The 16853-nt window shown below is 35.2% G+C and overlaps 1 protein-coding gene across 1 annotated transcript; it reads left to right on the top strand.

The window, feature by feature from the left end:
- Positions 1-995: 995 nt before the first annotated feature.
- LOC140747931 (larval/pupal rigid cuticle protein 66-like) lies at positions 996-1927 on the top strand. The gene is made up of 2 exons (XM_073080586.1): positions 996-1136; positions 1471-1927. Exons 1-2 carry the CDS (start codon positions 1131-1133, stop codon positions 1867-1869), a joined length of 405 nt encoding a protein of 134 aa, XP_072936687.1. The 5' UTR covers positions 996-1130; the 3' UTR covers positions 1870-1927.
- The last annotated feature ends 14926 nt before the right edge of the window (positions 1928-16853 follow it).

Below are 16853 nucleotides of genomic sequence, written 5' to 3'. Positions count from 1 at the left end.
ATAATATTATAAAAACTCTTCAGCGCCTAAGTTGTGAACAAGTTAAATTAAGTTAAGGAAAATAGTGAATTTAAGCCTATATGTAGCTTCTATAACTCATCCGTTAATATCCGAATATAGAAGTCCTGCGAAGGATTCGAGATATGGAAACATGAAAAAGTTTATTTATAACATTATTGCTCTTTTATACTAAAATAATTAAAAAGTTAGTTAAGTTAAGTTAGTTTATTGTATGAACTTGAATAAATAGTTAAAACTCTGTTTCTATAAATAATATTATATAGAACTCATAAAAACTAGTTTTGAGGAATGCAAGAAAACTTGATTTTTGAAAATATAATGATATTAGAATGTGGACTCTGTAAATAAACATCTAAAAACTACAACTCGAAAATAATATTTGGTACTGCACATTGAATTAACTATTTAAACCGGGACAGATGAATTCGAAATGTAAATTCGGAAAGCATACCTTATATACTCTATAAATAACTATATAACATCGGCGCATCAGAAAATAACTTTTGTTATAATACTACGAGATAATTTTAAGATATTACAAGCCTTTGTAATTCAAAAACGGCTAGTCCACAGTACTTCACAGCTGCACCAATTTTTGTGTCACAGCACCGATGTCAAGCCGCTATGTTCTGGTCCGAAGGGTGTGATAACTTTATCACTAGAGTTGCACTACATCATGCATTTCCACTTATTACACAAGGGTTGCATCATATATATGGCCGTCCTACAATATTTACATACAGTAGTTAATTACCTTTTTTAATTGATCAAGACTACACAGACATTCGATTCTTCAAATCGTAAAAAAATAGGATGATCATACGAAATCTATTACTTGACGAGACTACCACACAGAACGAAGCGCGGTGGCCCAACTACTTCTAAGTAAAAGGTACATAACTGATACAATTTAATAAAAGGACATCATTTACACGTTACAAAATAGACAACCTGTTACAGATTCCAGTTTTCACGTTGAACTTTAAGCGTTTCCTCGAAGGTCCGACGGAGTGTATTGCGTTGATATATAAAGCGAATAAAAACAACTATAGGCACCAGACTCCAAAAGGACTTCAACGTCAGTTGCAGTAATAACATTTTACATCACGATGAAGGTAAATATAGAATTACCAAAATTATTAAAAATTAATAAATAAATTATTAATTATAAATAAATAAATTATTAATTATTAAATTATTAGAATTACCAAATAACTACTTTTTAAGTAACGATCAAACCATGTAATACAAGTACATGACTGTTAATTTTTGTATATTAATTTTTCAATCATTAAACTGAAAAACTTTAAAAATTAAAATGAAAGGAAATTAAAAATAGTAATTTTATTACTAATATCAATTTTCAAATATCAATTAAACTACCTACTTATTAACAAATTATTGTGAATAGAATCGTGATATGTAATATTTATAAACACATATTTTCAGTGCATCATCCTGTTCGCCCTCGTGGCCGTCGCCAGCGCCTCCGACATTTCGAGCTTTTCATACGGCGTGGCGGACCCCTACACCGGTGACTACAAGCACCAGGTGGAGAACCGCTTCGGAAATAACGTAAACGGCCAGTACTCGCTGCTGGAGTCTGACGGCACCCGTCGTACTGTGGACTATGCTGCTGGCGCTGGAGGATTCAACGCTGTTGTGCGCAAGGACCCCGCACTGATCGCTGCCGCACCCATCGCTGCCACGTACGCCGCGCCCTACGCCTACGCCGCTCCCTATGCCGCACCATACGCCGCTTCCTACGCCGCTCCTTTAGGATACAACTACGCCAAGTTCGGCGCCTACGGATACGCTGCACCCTACGCCTTCTCCCGCTTCTACTGAAATGATTATAATATATTACTTCATGTACCTGTAAATACGAATAAATCCCTTTAACTCATATTTTGTTGTTACTACTAGATTATTTTAACATATTAGATTCGTTCAACATTGGACATTATACAACAAATAATTGAATATTTTAGTTACACCATTACCGTGATGCAAAACACGTATTGTTAATTTATGAGCTTTCAAATTTGATCATTATGAATTATTCAGTGTACGCGTTTATCGTTTTAATTGAATTGGCACATTAATATCCAAATTCCGTTAATCGGCGCTTACACTGTAGTTATAATTAATAATATCAAATCAAATCAAATATCTGTGTTTAATGTTCATTTAGCGTAGTCAGGAATAGCCTAGTCACTTGTATTTACAATTGAAACAAGTGAATTCTTCATTATTTCATATGCTATGTTCTTTTTGGAGTACAAGGTTCGAAGCTCAGGTCAAGTCTCATATATAAATTGTATATTTTATGAATTAATATAATTATAATTTACTATCTTGGTGACGAAACCTACATGTCCAAGAGATTTCTTTAAAGTTCTCAAAGGTGTATGAATTTTATCAGTGTTTTTCCTTTACGCCTTCCCCAATAATATTCCGTGAAAATTGAGCAAGGCGATAAAATAAAAATAAATAAATACGGAAGCGCGATTCAGTCCAGTTAGCGAGTAGTACCTTAAAAAACATAATATTCAATGTGTCTTACAAGATTTTGGGAAGCGCTTACGCTTAACTTTTTTGTGCTGACATAAACCCATTACGCTATCGCCAAAACTACGGAACGTTTTCCCATTATCCGGTTTGATCCTACATGTTTACGTTTCCACGGTTAAATTTTGCAGTAACTTTTGTAACGGTTTTTTTAAGCGGAGAGCGATTAGTAATTGAAACCATGCCGTATGTCTGAAAAAATATCTCTTTATAATGTTTAGCAATAGATAATCGATAGAATAAAAATATCTATTGATATAAATGTTTTGCAATAGATATGTGAAGTCTATGGCTTATTTCTCATTGTGATAGGAATGCGGAAACAGAAACGGAAAATATATATCTGAATTTATAATTTACATACTAGCTGGGCTGGAGATCGAATCGTGAATCAGCGACACAGCAATATAGTGACTACAGTTCTGATTCTGTTATAACGCAATAATATCCGTTTGCGAGAATAAAATTGTGCTATTTTATTTGTTCAGGCGCAATATGATGTTATTTCTTTTCAAGCGCATCAAAACAAAGTTATATGCAGATTAACAGAAGATACAATGAGGTGTAAAATATAGATTAACACAAGTAACTATTTTAAGGCTTTTAAATGATTTTTACGTACATAAACATTTTAAGCAACTTTTTATATTTACTTGGGGAATTTGGTTACTTACTTAGGTCTCGGCCACATACATAAAGAATTTAGGTTTGATATATTTTGGGTTTGAGTTCATACTCTTATTTGTTTGAGAATATGATACTTATCATAGGTCCTAAGGAATCCTAGTTTGCAGGAAGTTTATTAAAAAGTAACGACAGTCTGTTTCAAGGAAGTGATAAAAATAACTAACAAACCATTCCATCGGGTTCATCTTACGGAATGTCATTCCACAATGCTTTATGTTCCTCAAACCTGAACAACTGCGTACAGACGTCCCTAAGGACAACTTGTATCCACGAGTTACGACCAGCGAAATAATATTGCCGACTCCTTGCTTACTGAATAAAATATGTTTTGGATAACATTGAGACAATAAACTGGTTATTGTTTTAACTTACTTTTAAATAAACCGGTAAAAAAATAATTTTGTCTCTCCATATAGGTGCACCGAGAACTTACCAGATCGAAATTGAGCCATTCATTTCTAATTGGTAGAGAAGGATAATAGAGGATTTCATAGAAAATCTAACAGTCTTCTTTTTGACACATACTTGAAACTTTCAAAAAACTTTAGTTTTTAATAAAAATTTATTCATCAACTTTTGATTGAGCAGTTCGTCTCTTACTTAATCGTAGAAAATAATTAATAGATAGATATAAGAGAATGATATAGAAGTGCAAAGCTATTATTGCTACCATGAAATGATTAAGGTTTCAGCACCAAAATCGAAAACCCAGACACGGAATTACCGCCTAAATTACAAAAGGAACTTTGGCACCTACTCGTATAAATTAGTAAACTTAAAAAATCTTATAAACTGACTAATATCAGTTTCTATAAATTTATTCTCTTATCAATACCTCATATTTTATTCCCAAAACCTGAACATTTAACATTTGTACAAAAGAACCCTATCTCGAGAGTTCACCAAGAACCCTTTCTGAAGAGTTACGGCCAATCGGGACAGTATTGCGCGCCTACACTACATCCACTCGTTCGGTAAATAAAAAACTTTGGGGCGAAAGTGGCGAACTTTTTTACGAGAGCTACTTCATCTCGAGAGATCTTGTAAGACATTTTTATCTGAAAGTTGCCTGGAAATTGTATTCGATTCAATATGTAACTCTTGTGTGCGTAAACGGTCCTTTTGGGTTGAAATCAAGAATGTTTATAATTTTGTTTATTGAACATTGTTTCAAGAATACTTGAAATTATTTTCAGTAAATCAAATTATATATTTTTAAGATAGTAGAACCCTTTCGGAGTTGACCACGGAGGCACCACCTACACATCTTTTTTTAGTAATACCAGTAGTGTTAAGCGCTGCCGTGGCCAGGTTTTAAGAGTCTGGTATAGAAGACATGCCTATTTTTTTTAAGGCGTTCCAACTTAGTCCTCAATAGTGGCAACGGATCTGTGGTCGGTCTCAGGTAGACCTCTATTCTTATGTGAGGTTAAATGCAGACGTCTTTTGACGGTAGTGGCTATAATACGATGGACTGCATGCTCGCTTGGTCGTTTGGCATGGTCGTTTGACGATTAAGATGTCTAACTTATGGATTATCTTATAAAACACAAGTTATATTCTTATCTAATCACCCAACAACTATAACACATTTTTCACCTGGAAAATCAATCGTAGGTACTTTCCTGGTCGGAACATTCGGAACAGTAAGTAAATGGTTAACATTAGGATAACGGCACGTCGTATCTGCTTTCAGCGTGATTGATAGACCCTCGGCTTTCTTCAGCTTTTATACACACGTACAATACACAATCGTGTGGGATTTCCTTTAGAACGTTACACCACCTAAACATATCGATAAGGGTTAAAAGCTACGCTAACTTTATTGTTAAAGTTAATAAATTATATTGATCATGATCGTGATCAACCTATTATCCCACTGTTGGAAAAGGTATCGTCTTAGAATTATAATGATTTAAGTCTAAATTAATAGAATTAAAATATCTTTTAGAACTTTTTTTTACAGAACTAAAGACGTTTAAGTTCCTCACAATGTTTTCCTTCACCGCTAAAGCAATCAGAGGTGATTAATTTAAAACCTCCCTCAGAGCCCCTTAAAGGTCGAATTAAAATCACTAGGCTATCACAGCTTTAGTGAAGACAAATGGCATGTACAAATTGTATCAATGTATCAACTTGTGGATATATCGGCTGCGATACAAGCACTCAGTGTATACATGACGTGTTTTATATTTTTGCCTGTCCAAATATTTCCAAGAACAATTTGCGGACGCGAAAATATCCCGTTTAGGAAAAATAAAAGTGGCAACAATTAATTTTTGATTTTTTACCCGATATTGCCTACATAGTAATGAAGTCCCATTTTAAACCAATATATAAATAGTCAGCATATTTATTTATGCATGAGTGAAATAGAATTATAGTGCACTCAACTGAATGAGTTTTCGCTGATATCGAAATATCCTAACCGAAATTTTATAACGTACTAGAAAAACACTGGTACGTTTTGCTGTGGCTCAGATATTAAATATTAGGTATTCTCGTGTCAGTGGCAACCTCGGTTTAAAAAGTAACTATACACAAACATGGTTATGGTTATATAGCAAAGCATGTTTTGTAAAAATAAATATTGACTACTTTTTGAGTTATCTTTTCGGGATACAATTGTAGCTAAGGAAGCAATTATTTTATGCCAATAACAAATACATTTAAGTCGACACCCAGAAAGAACAATTTAATTTAGCTTGACCGGAGATCGAACCAGGGATCCTTTGACCTTTAAAATCGACTCTTATCTTTCATATACAGGTAGTTTTTCCTTGTGCAGTTTTCATTACTGATATGGACGGACACAACAGGCTATTGGTAGAATGAACCTGAACCACAAAGGAGTCCATTACATTTCGACCAGAACAGCACACAAACTGAATAAGACTTAAATGTATTGTATTGCAGGCAGTGATAGCCTAGTGGTTAAGAAACTAGACCTCGCGATCGAGGGATTCCAGGTTCAAATCCCAGGCACGCACCATTGATTTTTCAAAATTATGTGCGTATTAGAAAAATTATTATCACTTGCTTAAACGGTGAAGGAAAACATCGTAAGGAAACTTGCATGACTGAGCGATTTTCTAAAAAAAAAATATTAAAGGTATGTGAAGTCTACCAATACGCACTTGGCCAGCGCGGTGGACTATGGCCTAATCTTTATCATTCTGCCCAGCAGTGGGACATTAATGGGTTGATGATGTATTGTATTATTATTTTATTAGCTGCAAATATTACTACAAATACTGCTACATGCTTGGAATTAATTTTCCAGGACGACGTCTTCCTCCATTAACATTATATTTACATCCAAATTTAATTACTTATAATGTAATATACTGTTTTGACTTAATTGTGGCTTTTGACTATTGTTTGGTGTATTCACCTCAATTGAAATTTGGTGATCTTTGAGTGGGGGCTCTCGAAGGTACACTTCAATTAAAGGGAGGAAATAAGAGTACAACCCAAGGGATCGTTAATGGCCAAACATGAGGATTTTTTCCCATACGTGTTAAGAACGTCAGCAGTAAATCAACTGTACGGCTCTATATAGGTAGTTATATCTGCTGTGCAGTTTGAAGAGCAGGAAACTATTTCTACAAGGGATTGTCAAATTCCTATTTTCCTTATCGGAAATGATAAAACTTACTTTTAACAAGCTTGTATTTGGTTTGACCTGTCCCGGTGTTTGTAATAAAATTTGGCATGTATCTTTATCTTATACATAAAATTCTCGTGTCACAATGTTAGTAACCGTACTCCTCCGAAACGGCATTACCGATTTTTTATGCATATTCAGTATGTCTGAGAATCGGCTACTATGTATTTTTAAACCCCTAAGTGATAAGGGTTGTTCACCGATAACTTTTTTATTTATGGCAACACAACGTTTGCCAGATCAGCTAGTTATTTAATAAGATTGTAGTACCTAACAAACAAACTAGATAAATTTATAAGCAAATGATTAAATAGTAGTTAGTTAATATCAGTGACGTATTCCCAACTTATTTGGAATTAACGTATCATAATAATTATGAAATATTATCTGCTTGTGTAGTGACAGGATGTATCCAATATCCACTCACTTAAATGGCGTTGAAGTGTCTGCACCGGACATGGATAAGTTTGGGGTCATCGATACACTATTATCTGGATGGGAAGCGGATATTAAGATCGCCGGGGTGATATGCGATGGTATTGTTATCGAATGTTGTTAGCTAATTTTGCAATATGTGCAATTATATGCCGCGTTAGCACATTTGCCAAACCTCGACAAACCGTAAAAAATTGAAAAGTGCGAATGGACCGAAGTTTCAGATTTTAGCTGTTTTTAATAATTGAAATATGGTATTAACTGTAGCAATCTGTTTGTCTGTCTGCCTGTCTGTCACGTCCATCTCTTGAACCGTAATAGATAGACACTTAAATTGTAACAGTGGGTGTTACTATCACCGCTATAACATAAATACCTAGTAAAAATGTTAAAAATAAACGAATTTTAAGTAGATAATTATATCATGGGATTTCAGTATTGATTGAATGACTTAGTAATTTATTAATCTGCTGTCCAATACATCCGTCTATCTCATCATCTTAAACCGACCGTGTTGACAGGAACTTTGGACTCTGGATTCAATTACGCGAATGACAAGATGACGTCTTAAACCGATCAAGTTTGTGGTTTAAATTGACATAGATGTTAACTTGTCCGAGGCTTTGTTTTCAAATTTCAATTAGATATCGCTAGTTAAAGTTTCAAATTGTTTGCTCTCAAATCTGTTGCGATAGATAAGATAAGGCTTTCGATCAAGGCGAGTGTTGGTCTTTGATTTAATTTAACGTCACTGTCACGTGGAGGTTACGGGATTTTGAATAAAATAAATTGTGTCTTATTAAGACACACTTTGTTAGATACACAGACATTCTCACAGATCTTATATAGATACACAGAAATTCATACATCATTCAATACATTTGTGTTGAATGATGTATGAATATCGCGAATTTTTTTCATTCTGCAGTTCAAGCATCATCAAAAAAAAATCTCTTGTCGAGGAAATCTAAGTTACACATTTATTATTGATAAATAATAGTTTTGGTCTACAACGCATCTGTGGCTGATCTCATGAAGAATTCCAATCATTTCTGGCATTAATAAAAAATGTTCATTTGTTATTTCAATATTATAAATAATTCGCCAAGTACGAGTCGAACTCGCACATGGAGGCTTCCGTACCACCATTCATTATTTTTTACTAATTTTTATTCATTTTATTATTATCAACAATACATGACACAAAAAATGATGGCGTTGGGGCGATGATGAATGATACGTAAACGTATAATAAGATTAAATTAACTATATTAAAATATGTTTTATGGTTCTTATTTGTATTTATTATAATACCAGTTATAGTAAACGGATTGTAAAAATTTCAACCGTCTTCCTAGTACGGTTTAACAGTTAGATCGAAAATTGTCGTAAATATCCGGTTTGTGTATGTACCTTTGATATTCAGCTTTGTTTTATTTTTAGTATTTGTTGTTATAGCGTCCACCGTTATGCATCCTCTGTTAAAATTTCATGTGTCTATCTATTACGGTTCGGGAGATATAGCCCTGTGCCAGACAGACAGACAGCGAAGTCTTAGCAATAGGGTTCTGTTTTTACCCTTTTGGTACGGAACCCTAAAAAGCGTGGTAAAAATAAGAACGTAACGCAAACTTTAAACAAATCTCAGTCTAGTCTTGCACATATTCTACAAATATTCAGTAGGATTTGTCTTATTACTCAGGTGGGATACAAATGGAAAACGTATTTATAGGCGATACGAGATCAGCTGTCGCCTCGGATGCAGAATCTGTCTGTAGCCCACGCTCGCTTTAAGTTGTATAAGATACATAAACCTGTTTGACAAGTAAGACTGTCGGGTAGGAAAATGTCATAAAGAAAAAAATATGGGTATTTATATATGACTGTTAAATTAAATTGCTAAATAAAAATTACGTATGAGAATATTCTTGAATATTTCCAATATACATAAATATTGATATATGTATGACGGTTGTCGGAAACATTTTCAAATTGTGTATAGGATTTAAGCAGTGATAGCGTAGTGGTTAAGAAACTCAGCCTCTCGATCGAGGGGTCCGAGGTTCAAACCTAGGAACACACCTCTGATTAAGTGCGTATTGGAAATTAATTATCACTTGCTAAACGGTGAAGAAAAACATCGTGAGGAAACCTGCAAACCTGAAAGATTTACAAAAAAAAACTCAAAGGTATATGAAGTCTACCAATACCCACTTGGCCAGCGCGGTGGACTATGGCTTAATCCTTTTCTGAGAGGAGACCCGTGTCCAGCAGTGGGACAGTAATGGGTTGATGATGATGTATAGGATTTGCCTCTTCTTATATTAAATTATTTTGTATTATTAAATTTATCATTAAATATATATTTTATTATTAATTTTGTTTGTCTAAAATTTTGACAAATTTTATTGTCAAAAACCTCAAACAATTTAAGAACTGAAAAAGACAGAGAGACAGAGAGAAATACATAAAAACCTATGTTAAATCGAAACATTTTCTTGGAAAAATAAAAACATTAAATAAATCTAGGTTATGTGTATCTTTCGTTATGGTCGGATGATTGGTTGGCCGCATGTCAATTTAGGCGCCAATATTGACAGCCAAATGGACGAATGCAGGCGAATAGTCTATTTCCTGAATACAGTTCCGATTTTCATTCCACAGTTTAAGGTGCCTGTAGTATGGAGTGGACTAAAACTGGCACGTGTTTGTAATGAAAAATGAAAAATGAAAGTATGTCAGACGACGGGTATTTTCACGCGCGGCGGTCGGTGGCCGCACGGAGCGTTCGCACGCGGCGGGCGCCCGCTCGCACACTGTTTCTTAACATAAGCGCCAATACACATCGCGTGTTGCATACGACAGACGCCCGAAGCGCGTCCCCGACCGTACGTAGCGGTTACACGCTCCGTGCATACGCACCAGCATAATTTTAGCGGACGTATAATTTTAATATTTATTTAGATGAGCATAGTAAAGTATTTTTTGTAGTAGATACCATATTGACTTTGGTGATTTTATAATCGAGTGCAAAATTTGTAAATTATTTAAAATCTTAAGGCTTAAGATGCTCTGAGCTGAATCATCCGTTACGCGTTTGTCGCTTTAAGCCACTTACAAAATCCTGCTCCAGGCTTAGTGGAGTTAAACGTTAAGGGCTAATCCATCAGCTCTATTTCCTCTCTTAAACTTTGAGTTAGATAGCGAAAAGACAAATTTTGTTACCGTTAAAATTAATGGCAGTCGACGACTAATGAACCCTCAGTAAGGACGGATGAGAAAAACGGTGACGTATTTTTTTAATCTGGTGCTATTTGTCAAAATGTTTGATTAAGTAAAGTTGCGCCTAATTTTACACGCTGGACCTTTCGGATTTAATTAGGGGCAATCAAACTTTGTCACGCGTAGGAGGTAATTTAATTTTTGAGATTGAAAAGGACTTTTTATGTTTTTATTTTCAGTTCTGCTCGAATGTATTTATATCACGCGGTGCATGTATATAAGTTTATCATCCAATTATTGTCAAAGATGATTCATTTGGGCAAAGACTATACTGTTAAAAGATGAAAATAATTGCACCGCGTGAATGAGTTTAGAAAATGATATCAATTTTATTAAATTGTGTGGATTATTAGATTCAAATGAATTATTGAAATTGAGCCATCCGAAAACGGTTAGCCTTCTGATTAATTTCCAAACATTGCAAATCTGGTCGACCCTCCAACCACGTCCTTAAACCTGAAATACAGGCCGCGGGCGTTTCGCGGTAAATAATATAAAACGGGTGCCTTCAGTAATTTTCCGATTTCAAAGGCCTGTGGTTTGCGGGTATTCGGGTAAAGACAGCGTTTCTGAATAGGCCTACTGTGTACGTATGGAATTCGTAGTGTCGTGCGAAATTTCGGCTATTTCCCAATACGGTGCATTTACGGATGTCCGGCTCGGACGGGCTTGACGAAATCGATTTGTCAATTAAAATCTACTCTATATTGCTTTAGTCATGCACATAGGATGTCATAGAAAATAATCTAAATTAATTTGTTAAAAGTTTCATTGGATGGCTATTACAAACTTTACGATATGGAACTAACATAACTTTCGGAAGAAATTTTGTTGACGAATATACAGAGCAGGTTTCAGCGACAGGTGAAACGAGACATTTTTAAAGCATTCCCTGCTTTTAAAGGGCGCTATCACATGGGACATTTCAAAAAAGCTATTTTGGAGCTTTAGACGCTCCTTTTCAACGCCGACGATGCATTACATTCCCTTTATTATTGCAAATAGGTGACGGCTATCAGATATCTCGTATCTATTCACTGAGTTTAAGTTAAAAATACCAAACAAAAAGTTTACGCACCAGTTTCGGATACATGACACTAGTCTACCAGTTATAATAATAGATAATAGGGTGACAATGAGTGAAAATATATTTTACACTTTACATTTACATCTTACACTTCTATCTTTTTACACTGTATATTTTATTTAGTGTTTTACTTTTACAATTTAATGGTTTACTTGTCTAAAATTTCATGTTTGTATTCTAATAATTCATGCAAAGTGTTGCATTTGTATATTATTATAAATTGCAGTGAATATAATAATATGATAATGATAATTTTATTGTACGAAATATAAATAAAATTAAAGTTAACATATTCTATATCATTATCCCCAACTTAATTTAATCCTACTGCTGGGTACAAGTCCTAATCCGCCATGCTAGTGAAATGAGGTATAGTAGTATTCACATATTGTTTACAAAACTCTAAAGTTATAAATTATATCGCACATAACTTCGAAAAATTAGAAATTCACCTTCGGCACCCAAACGTTAGAGACCGAATTATAAACCACATAATTACTTTCTCAGAATCAATTTATCATAAACCGCTAATACCTAAATACCAGTCGGTATCAGGCCGGTATTTGGAACTTCCAAGCACGTGCCCCTCGAAGGTGTCACCTTGCGGCTGGAGGGCGATAAACGAATTTGCTCACTAAGCGTTCCATGCGAATCTGCTCGATTTTCATAGCTTTAATTGTATTGGGCGAGGAAGTGGCAATAACTATGTAAATGACTTTAGAAGTCAATTATCTATTTTAAGCTTTTTTTATGTTTGATCTGATGTCCTATTCTGTATGATTGCTTTACAATGTCGAAAGATTAACTTGTACTCTGAAATCAATGTGTGGCGGTCGAGCATATTAGAATATGGTAATTACATACTCAAGAGAATTTGTGACTTTTGATACTTCAAGAATTCGAATTTTATTGGACTTATTTACATATTCAACGGTATTCCCGAAAAAAGGCGTAAAAAGAGCTCTCCTCCAAAGCCGGCGATGCATTAGCGACTCCTCTGGTGTTGCAAATGTCCATAGGCGATGGTGACTGCTTCCCATCAGGTAGCCCGTCTGCCTCATCGTTTAGGTATAAATATAACAAAGATACCTACTTCCTGTCAGTCTTCTTTGCTATTAAAATGCAAACTTTAGCATTGCAATTTAGTCTGTAGTTATAGTTTGATTTAAACCGGATCGTAGTTTGGTCAAGATCTCGATGTGTTCACAGTATATTGGCAACTGGTAGTTGAACGTATGAAATAGTATTGGCAAACTTGACTCTGATAACTGAGATCTGTGAAGACAAAGTTGATACGAGTGATATTAGATAAGTTTGAGTGCGTCGCAAACTTCGATATCGAATGCACTAACTTGGCACACTCTGTATTTGGTTTAGATTTAGCTTCACAAATCAACGGTGTTAGTTGTCTACAATTTGAGAGTCACTGGCAGATTAATGTTTGTAAGTTTGTTTTTGCGATAGGAATGTATACTTAGGTTTATTTTTTTAAATTTGCATGTAGATTTTTGTTTAACATTAATTATTTTATAGTGTTGAGCTTGCACAAGAAGGGATGGCCTAATAGTTTGAATGAGTCCGAAGTTCGAATCCCAACTCTGTTTTTTTCAAAGTAATGTGCGTATTCGAAATAAATTGGTATTTGCCTAGATGAGCAAGATCGCAATGAAATCTGCTTTAAAAAATATTTTTTTCAAGGGCGTGTGAAATCTACGAATTTATACTTGGCCAGTGCGTTGGGCTATATTCTACTTTTTTCTTATCATCTATACTTTTTCATTTTGAGAGGTGATCCGTGCATACGGTGCCTACATATAGACAGATTGTTTTCGTATCAATTTGGAGGACAGCTGTAACATCGCAACATAGCTTAGCAAGTAGTACAATGATTTTCATCTTACTTTGTTATACTCATATTGCTCATATACTCATGTTGACGGACGTTAGCCAACATAATGGCTTTTCAGAATTTTGTTCGCTCGTATTTTGCTTGGAATTTAATAAAACCCTGGACGTATATGACTTGGTATTAGAAATTTGAACTGGATGGTCATAAACTACCGTTTAGAAAAGTGCTTCTCGTTATGGTTGCATCTGACTTGAGTCCTTGGTTTTAAAAGTTCGTTGAATTTTTCGAACATTTTTTTTATTCGTCTTATTTGTGCAAGTTGTTTAACAGCAGTGTTAAGCGTTGCTGCGTTCTGGTTTGAAGGGTGTGGTAAGGGAGACATACTTTTCTGAGGCGTACTAGCTTGGCCCTCAGGGGTAGCGGCGCATTTGTGGCCGACCTCAGGTAGTAATATCGAATCCTATCTGGGGTTGATTGCAGATGTCCATGGGCGGCAGTAGCCACTTACTATCAGGTGGACTGCATGCTCGTCCTACTCCTATATTATAAAAAATGTAAATGTTTAAGCAATCAGATTTTTGGTTTTAATGATAATTCTTTAGTTTAACTCTTTGTTTATGCCTCGGTTGAGCCACTCTAATACACAATATTATTATATATGTTAATGCAAGTTTAATTATGGTAATATATTTGTTTAATTGTTTGCTTATTGTACGTAATATCGCAAGCAAATCGCAACAGACAAACAGCCAGTTCGTGTTGTTAATTTTGGCTAATTAGGTAGACTAGTAGTGGCCAACATTAATTTAATTTGTGTAGGTGTATAAAATAATTTTGTAGCGACTGTGTAGATGAAATGACTATTTTTTTTTATAATATAAGAGTAGCAGACGAGCATGCAGTCCACCTGATGGTAAGTGGCTACTGCCGCCCATGGACACCTGTGTAAACAATTATGAAAATACCCAATACAGACTTATTTAAATGTCTTGGTAATTTTGATGTAATTACTACTGAGATTAACACTCACATGAATTAATGTAAAACGGAAGTTATGATGTGAAAATTATTATATTGTATTAAATTAATTTTAAATAACTTATTATATTATTAAATGTTTTATTAATTTTTAGTAATATTAAACAAGGTGTACAAACAAACTAGATTATTTATGTTAAACGGATGTCCGTCCTCGTGTCGTACAACTTCCGATTACTTTGCATAGATGGCGCTCAGGTGGCGATGAAATAACTTGAATTGTTGTAACGACACGAGCACGGCAGTTGGTTGTTGGAAGCGCTACCGAGCGCATGTTCTAAAAGTGTAGTATAGAACTGATACAGAATAAAAGTGTTTTAAATATCAGGAAATCGTATTATTTCTTACAAATCAGAAAGCGGGATATCGAGGTAACCAGTACTCGATATTTGGACTCAGCGCCCTGTATAAAATTGGAGAACGGTATGTTTAATTTTTTTTTAATTTCTATTATTATTTAACGATGATTTTTTTTTTTTTTTTAAATTTATTATTTTTCTCTTCGAATAATTAAACTATACTTATATATATATTTTTTATTATTTTTTTTTATATTTGTTTGATATTATGACAAAAGCTTTTATATATTACTAGTATACGTTACTTTTTTTTTATTTATTACTTATTGTTCGTCGTATTAAGATAGAATAAAGAATAAATATAACGTAACTGTAACGAATTCCCTTTTGTTTAGTTTAAACATTTTACTTTTTAGACTGTGTTTATTTTCTAGCGAAGAAAATGGAAAGAAAACGATCGTCTCGAAAACGGGACAGATCTCCAACTAGAGATCGTAGTGGGCGACAGCGAAAACAAATGCGGCGTGATCACAGTCCATCGCGGCATTTGCAGCGAAGCCCATCACGACGTACCCCAACTGGACGAATGGAACGCAGCGTATCCAGACAGTTGGAGCTCAACACGCCGAGGCAAATTCAACGCAGCTCTTCAAGGCGGAGGGAGAGCAGTGCTTCAAGGCGAGTCTACCGCAGCACGTCGAGGCGGGTGGACCGCAGCACGTCGAGACGACTGAACCGCAGCGCATCGAGGCAATCGGAGCGCAGCACGTCGAGGCGACTGCAGCGCAGTGCATCCAGATGTTTGCACCGCAGTCCTTCCCACCCAGCGGGAGACAGCCGTTCGCACGCACGGAGTAACGAGGAGCAACAACATCAGCCACATTCTTCCCTGCCTACTGGTGAGCTACCCGTTATTCCTTCTGTTCCTCCGGCCAATTTAATAGACACATTCAAAGAATTAATTAGTGCAATAAAAACTGATACCAGTAATGATAGATATCCTGCTTTAAATGTAATTCCTGAATTTGATCCATCTAAACGAAATCAAACAATAGATAATTGGATTAATAAAGTTAATGAATGTGCATTGATCTATGGTTGGTCGGAGCGGCAGATTATTCATTATGCATTGCCGAAACTTGTGGGATTAGCCCAAAAATGGTACCAAGGTTTACCGAGTTTAATGTTTTCTTGGCCTGATTGGCAAAGTAAACTTAAATTAGCGTTCCCTAGTAGTCAAAATTATGGTCAATTGTTGACAGAAATGCTTGCAAGTAAAGCACGATTCGGAGATTCGTTAGAAGAATATTTTTACGAGAAAATGGTGTTGCTTAACAGATGTTCAATTTCTGGTAAAAATGCTATAGACTGTATTCTACATGGTATTGAAGATAGATCGGTTAGGACAAGCGCAGAGGCGGCACAGTTTACAGACCCGGATAAATTATTAGTCTTCTTAAGAAATGTAAAAATAATGAAGAAACCTGATAGAATTTCAACGCTAACTCAAGCAAGCACTTCTGACAACAGACGACCCAGGCTGTATAAGTCTATGCAGAACAACCCAGACACTAAGTTCACGCCTAAGTGTTATAATTGTGGTGAGGAAGGTCACCCATATTTTAAATGCAAACATCCAATAAAGAAATGCGACACTTGCCATAAAGTAGGTCATTTATCTAGTGAATGTTCCACGCAAGGAACTCCTAATACTAAGACTGTTTTACGTATATCTGAACAAGTCGATAACGATTTAAAGTATTTTAAGTCAGCCAAGGTGAATGACCAGAGTTTTGATTGTTTTATTGATTTTGGTAGCCAATGCACTATGTTGAAGGAATCTGTTGCTAAGACATTAGGTGTGCCACTTTCAACCAACGATTTGCCGGTGTTAAGAGGGTTCGGGGATTCTGTAGT

Source organism: Epargyreus clarus, unplaced genomic scaffold, assembly GCF_041222505.1.
Source record: "Epargyreus clarus isolate Ecla_fem2 unplaced genomic scaffold, WU_Ecla_fem_2.2 ptg000015l, whole genome shotgun sequence".
NCBI classification, from domain to species: domain Eukaryota; kingdom Metazoa; phylum Arthropoda; class Insecta; order Lepidoptera; family Hesperiidae; genus Epargyreus; species Epargyreus clarus.
The sequence above is the reverse complement of the archived record's forward strand: the minus strand, read 5'-3'. Positions and strand labels throughout refer to the sequence as shown.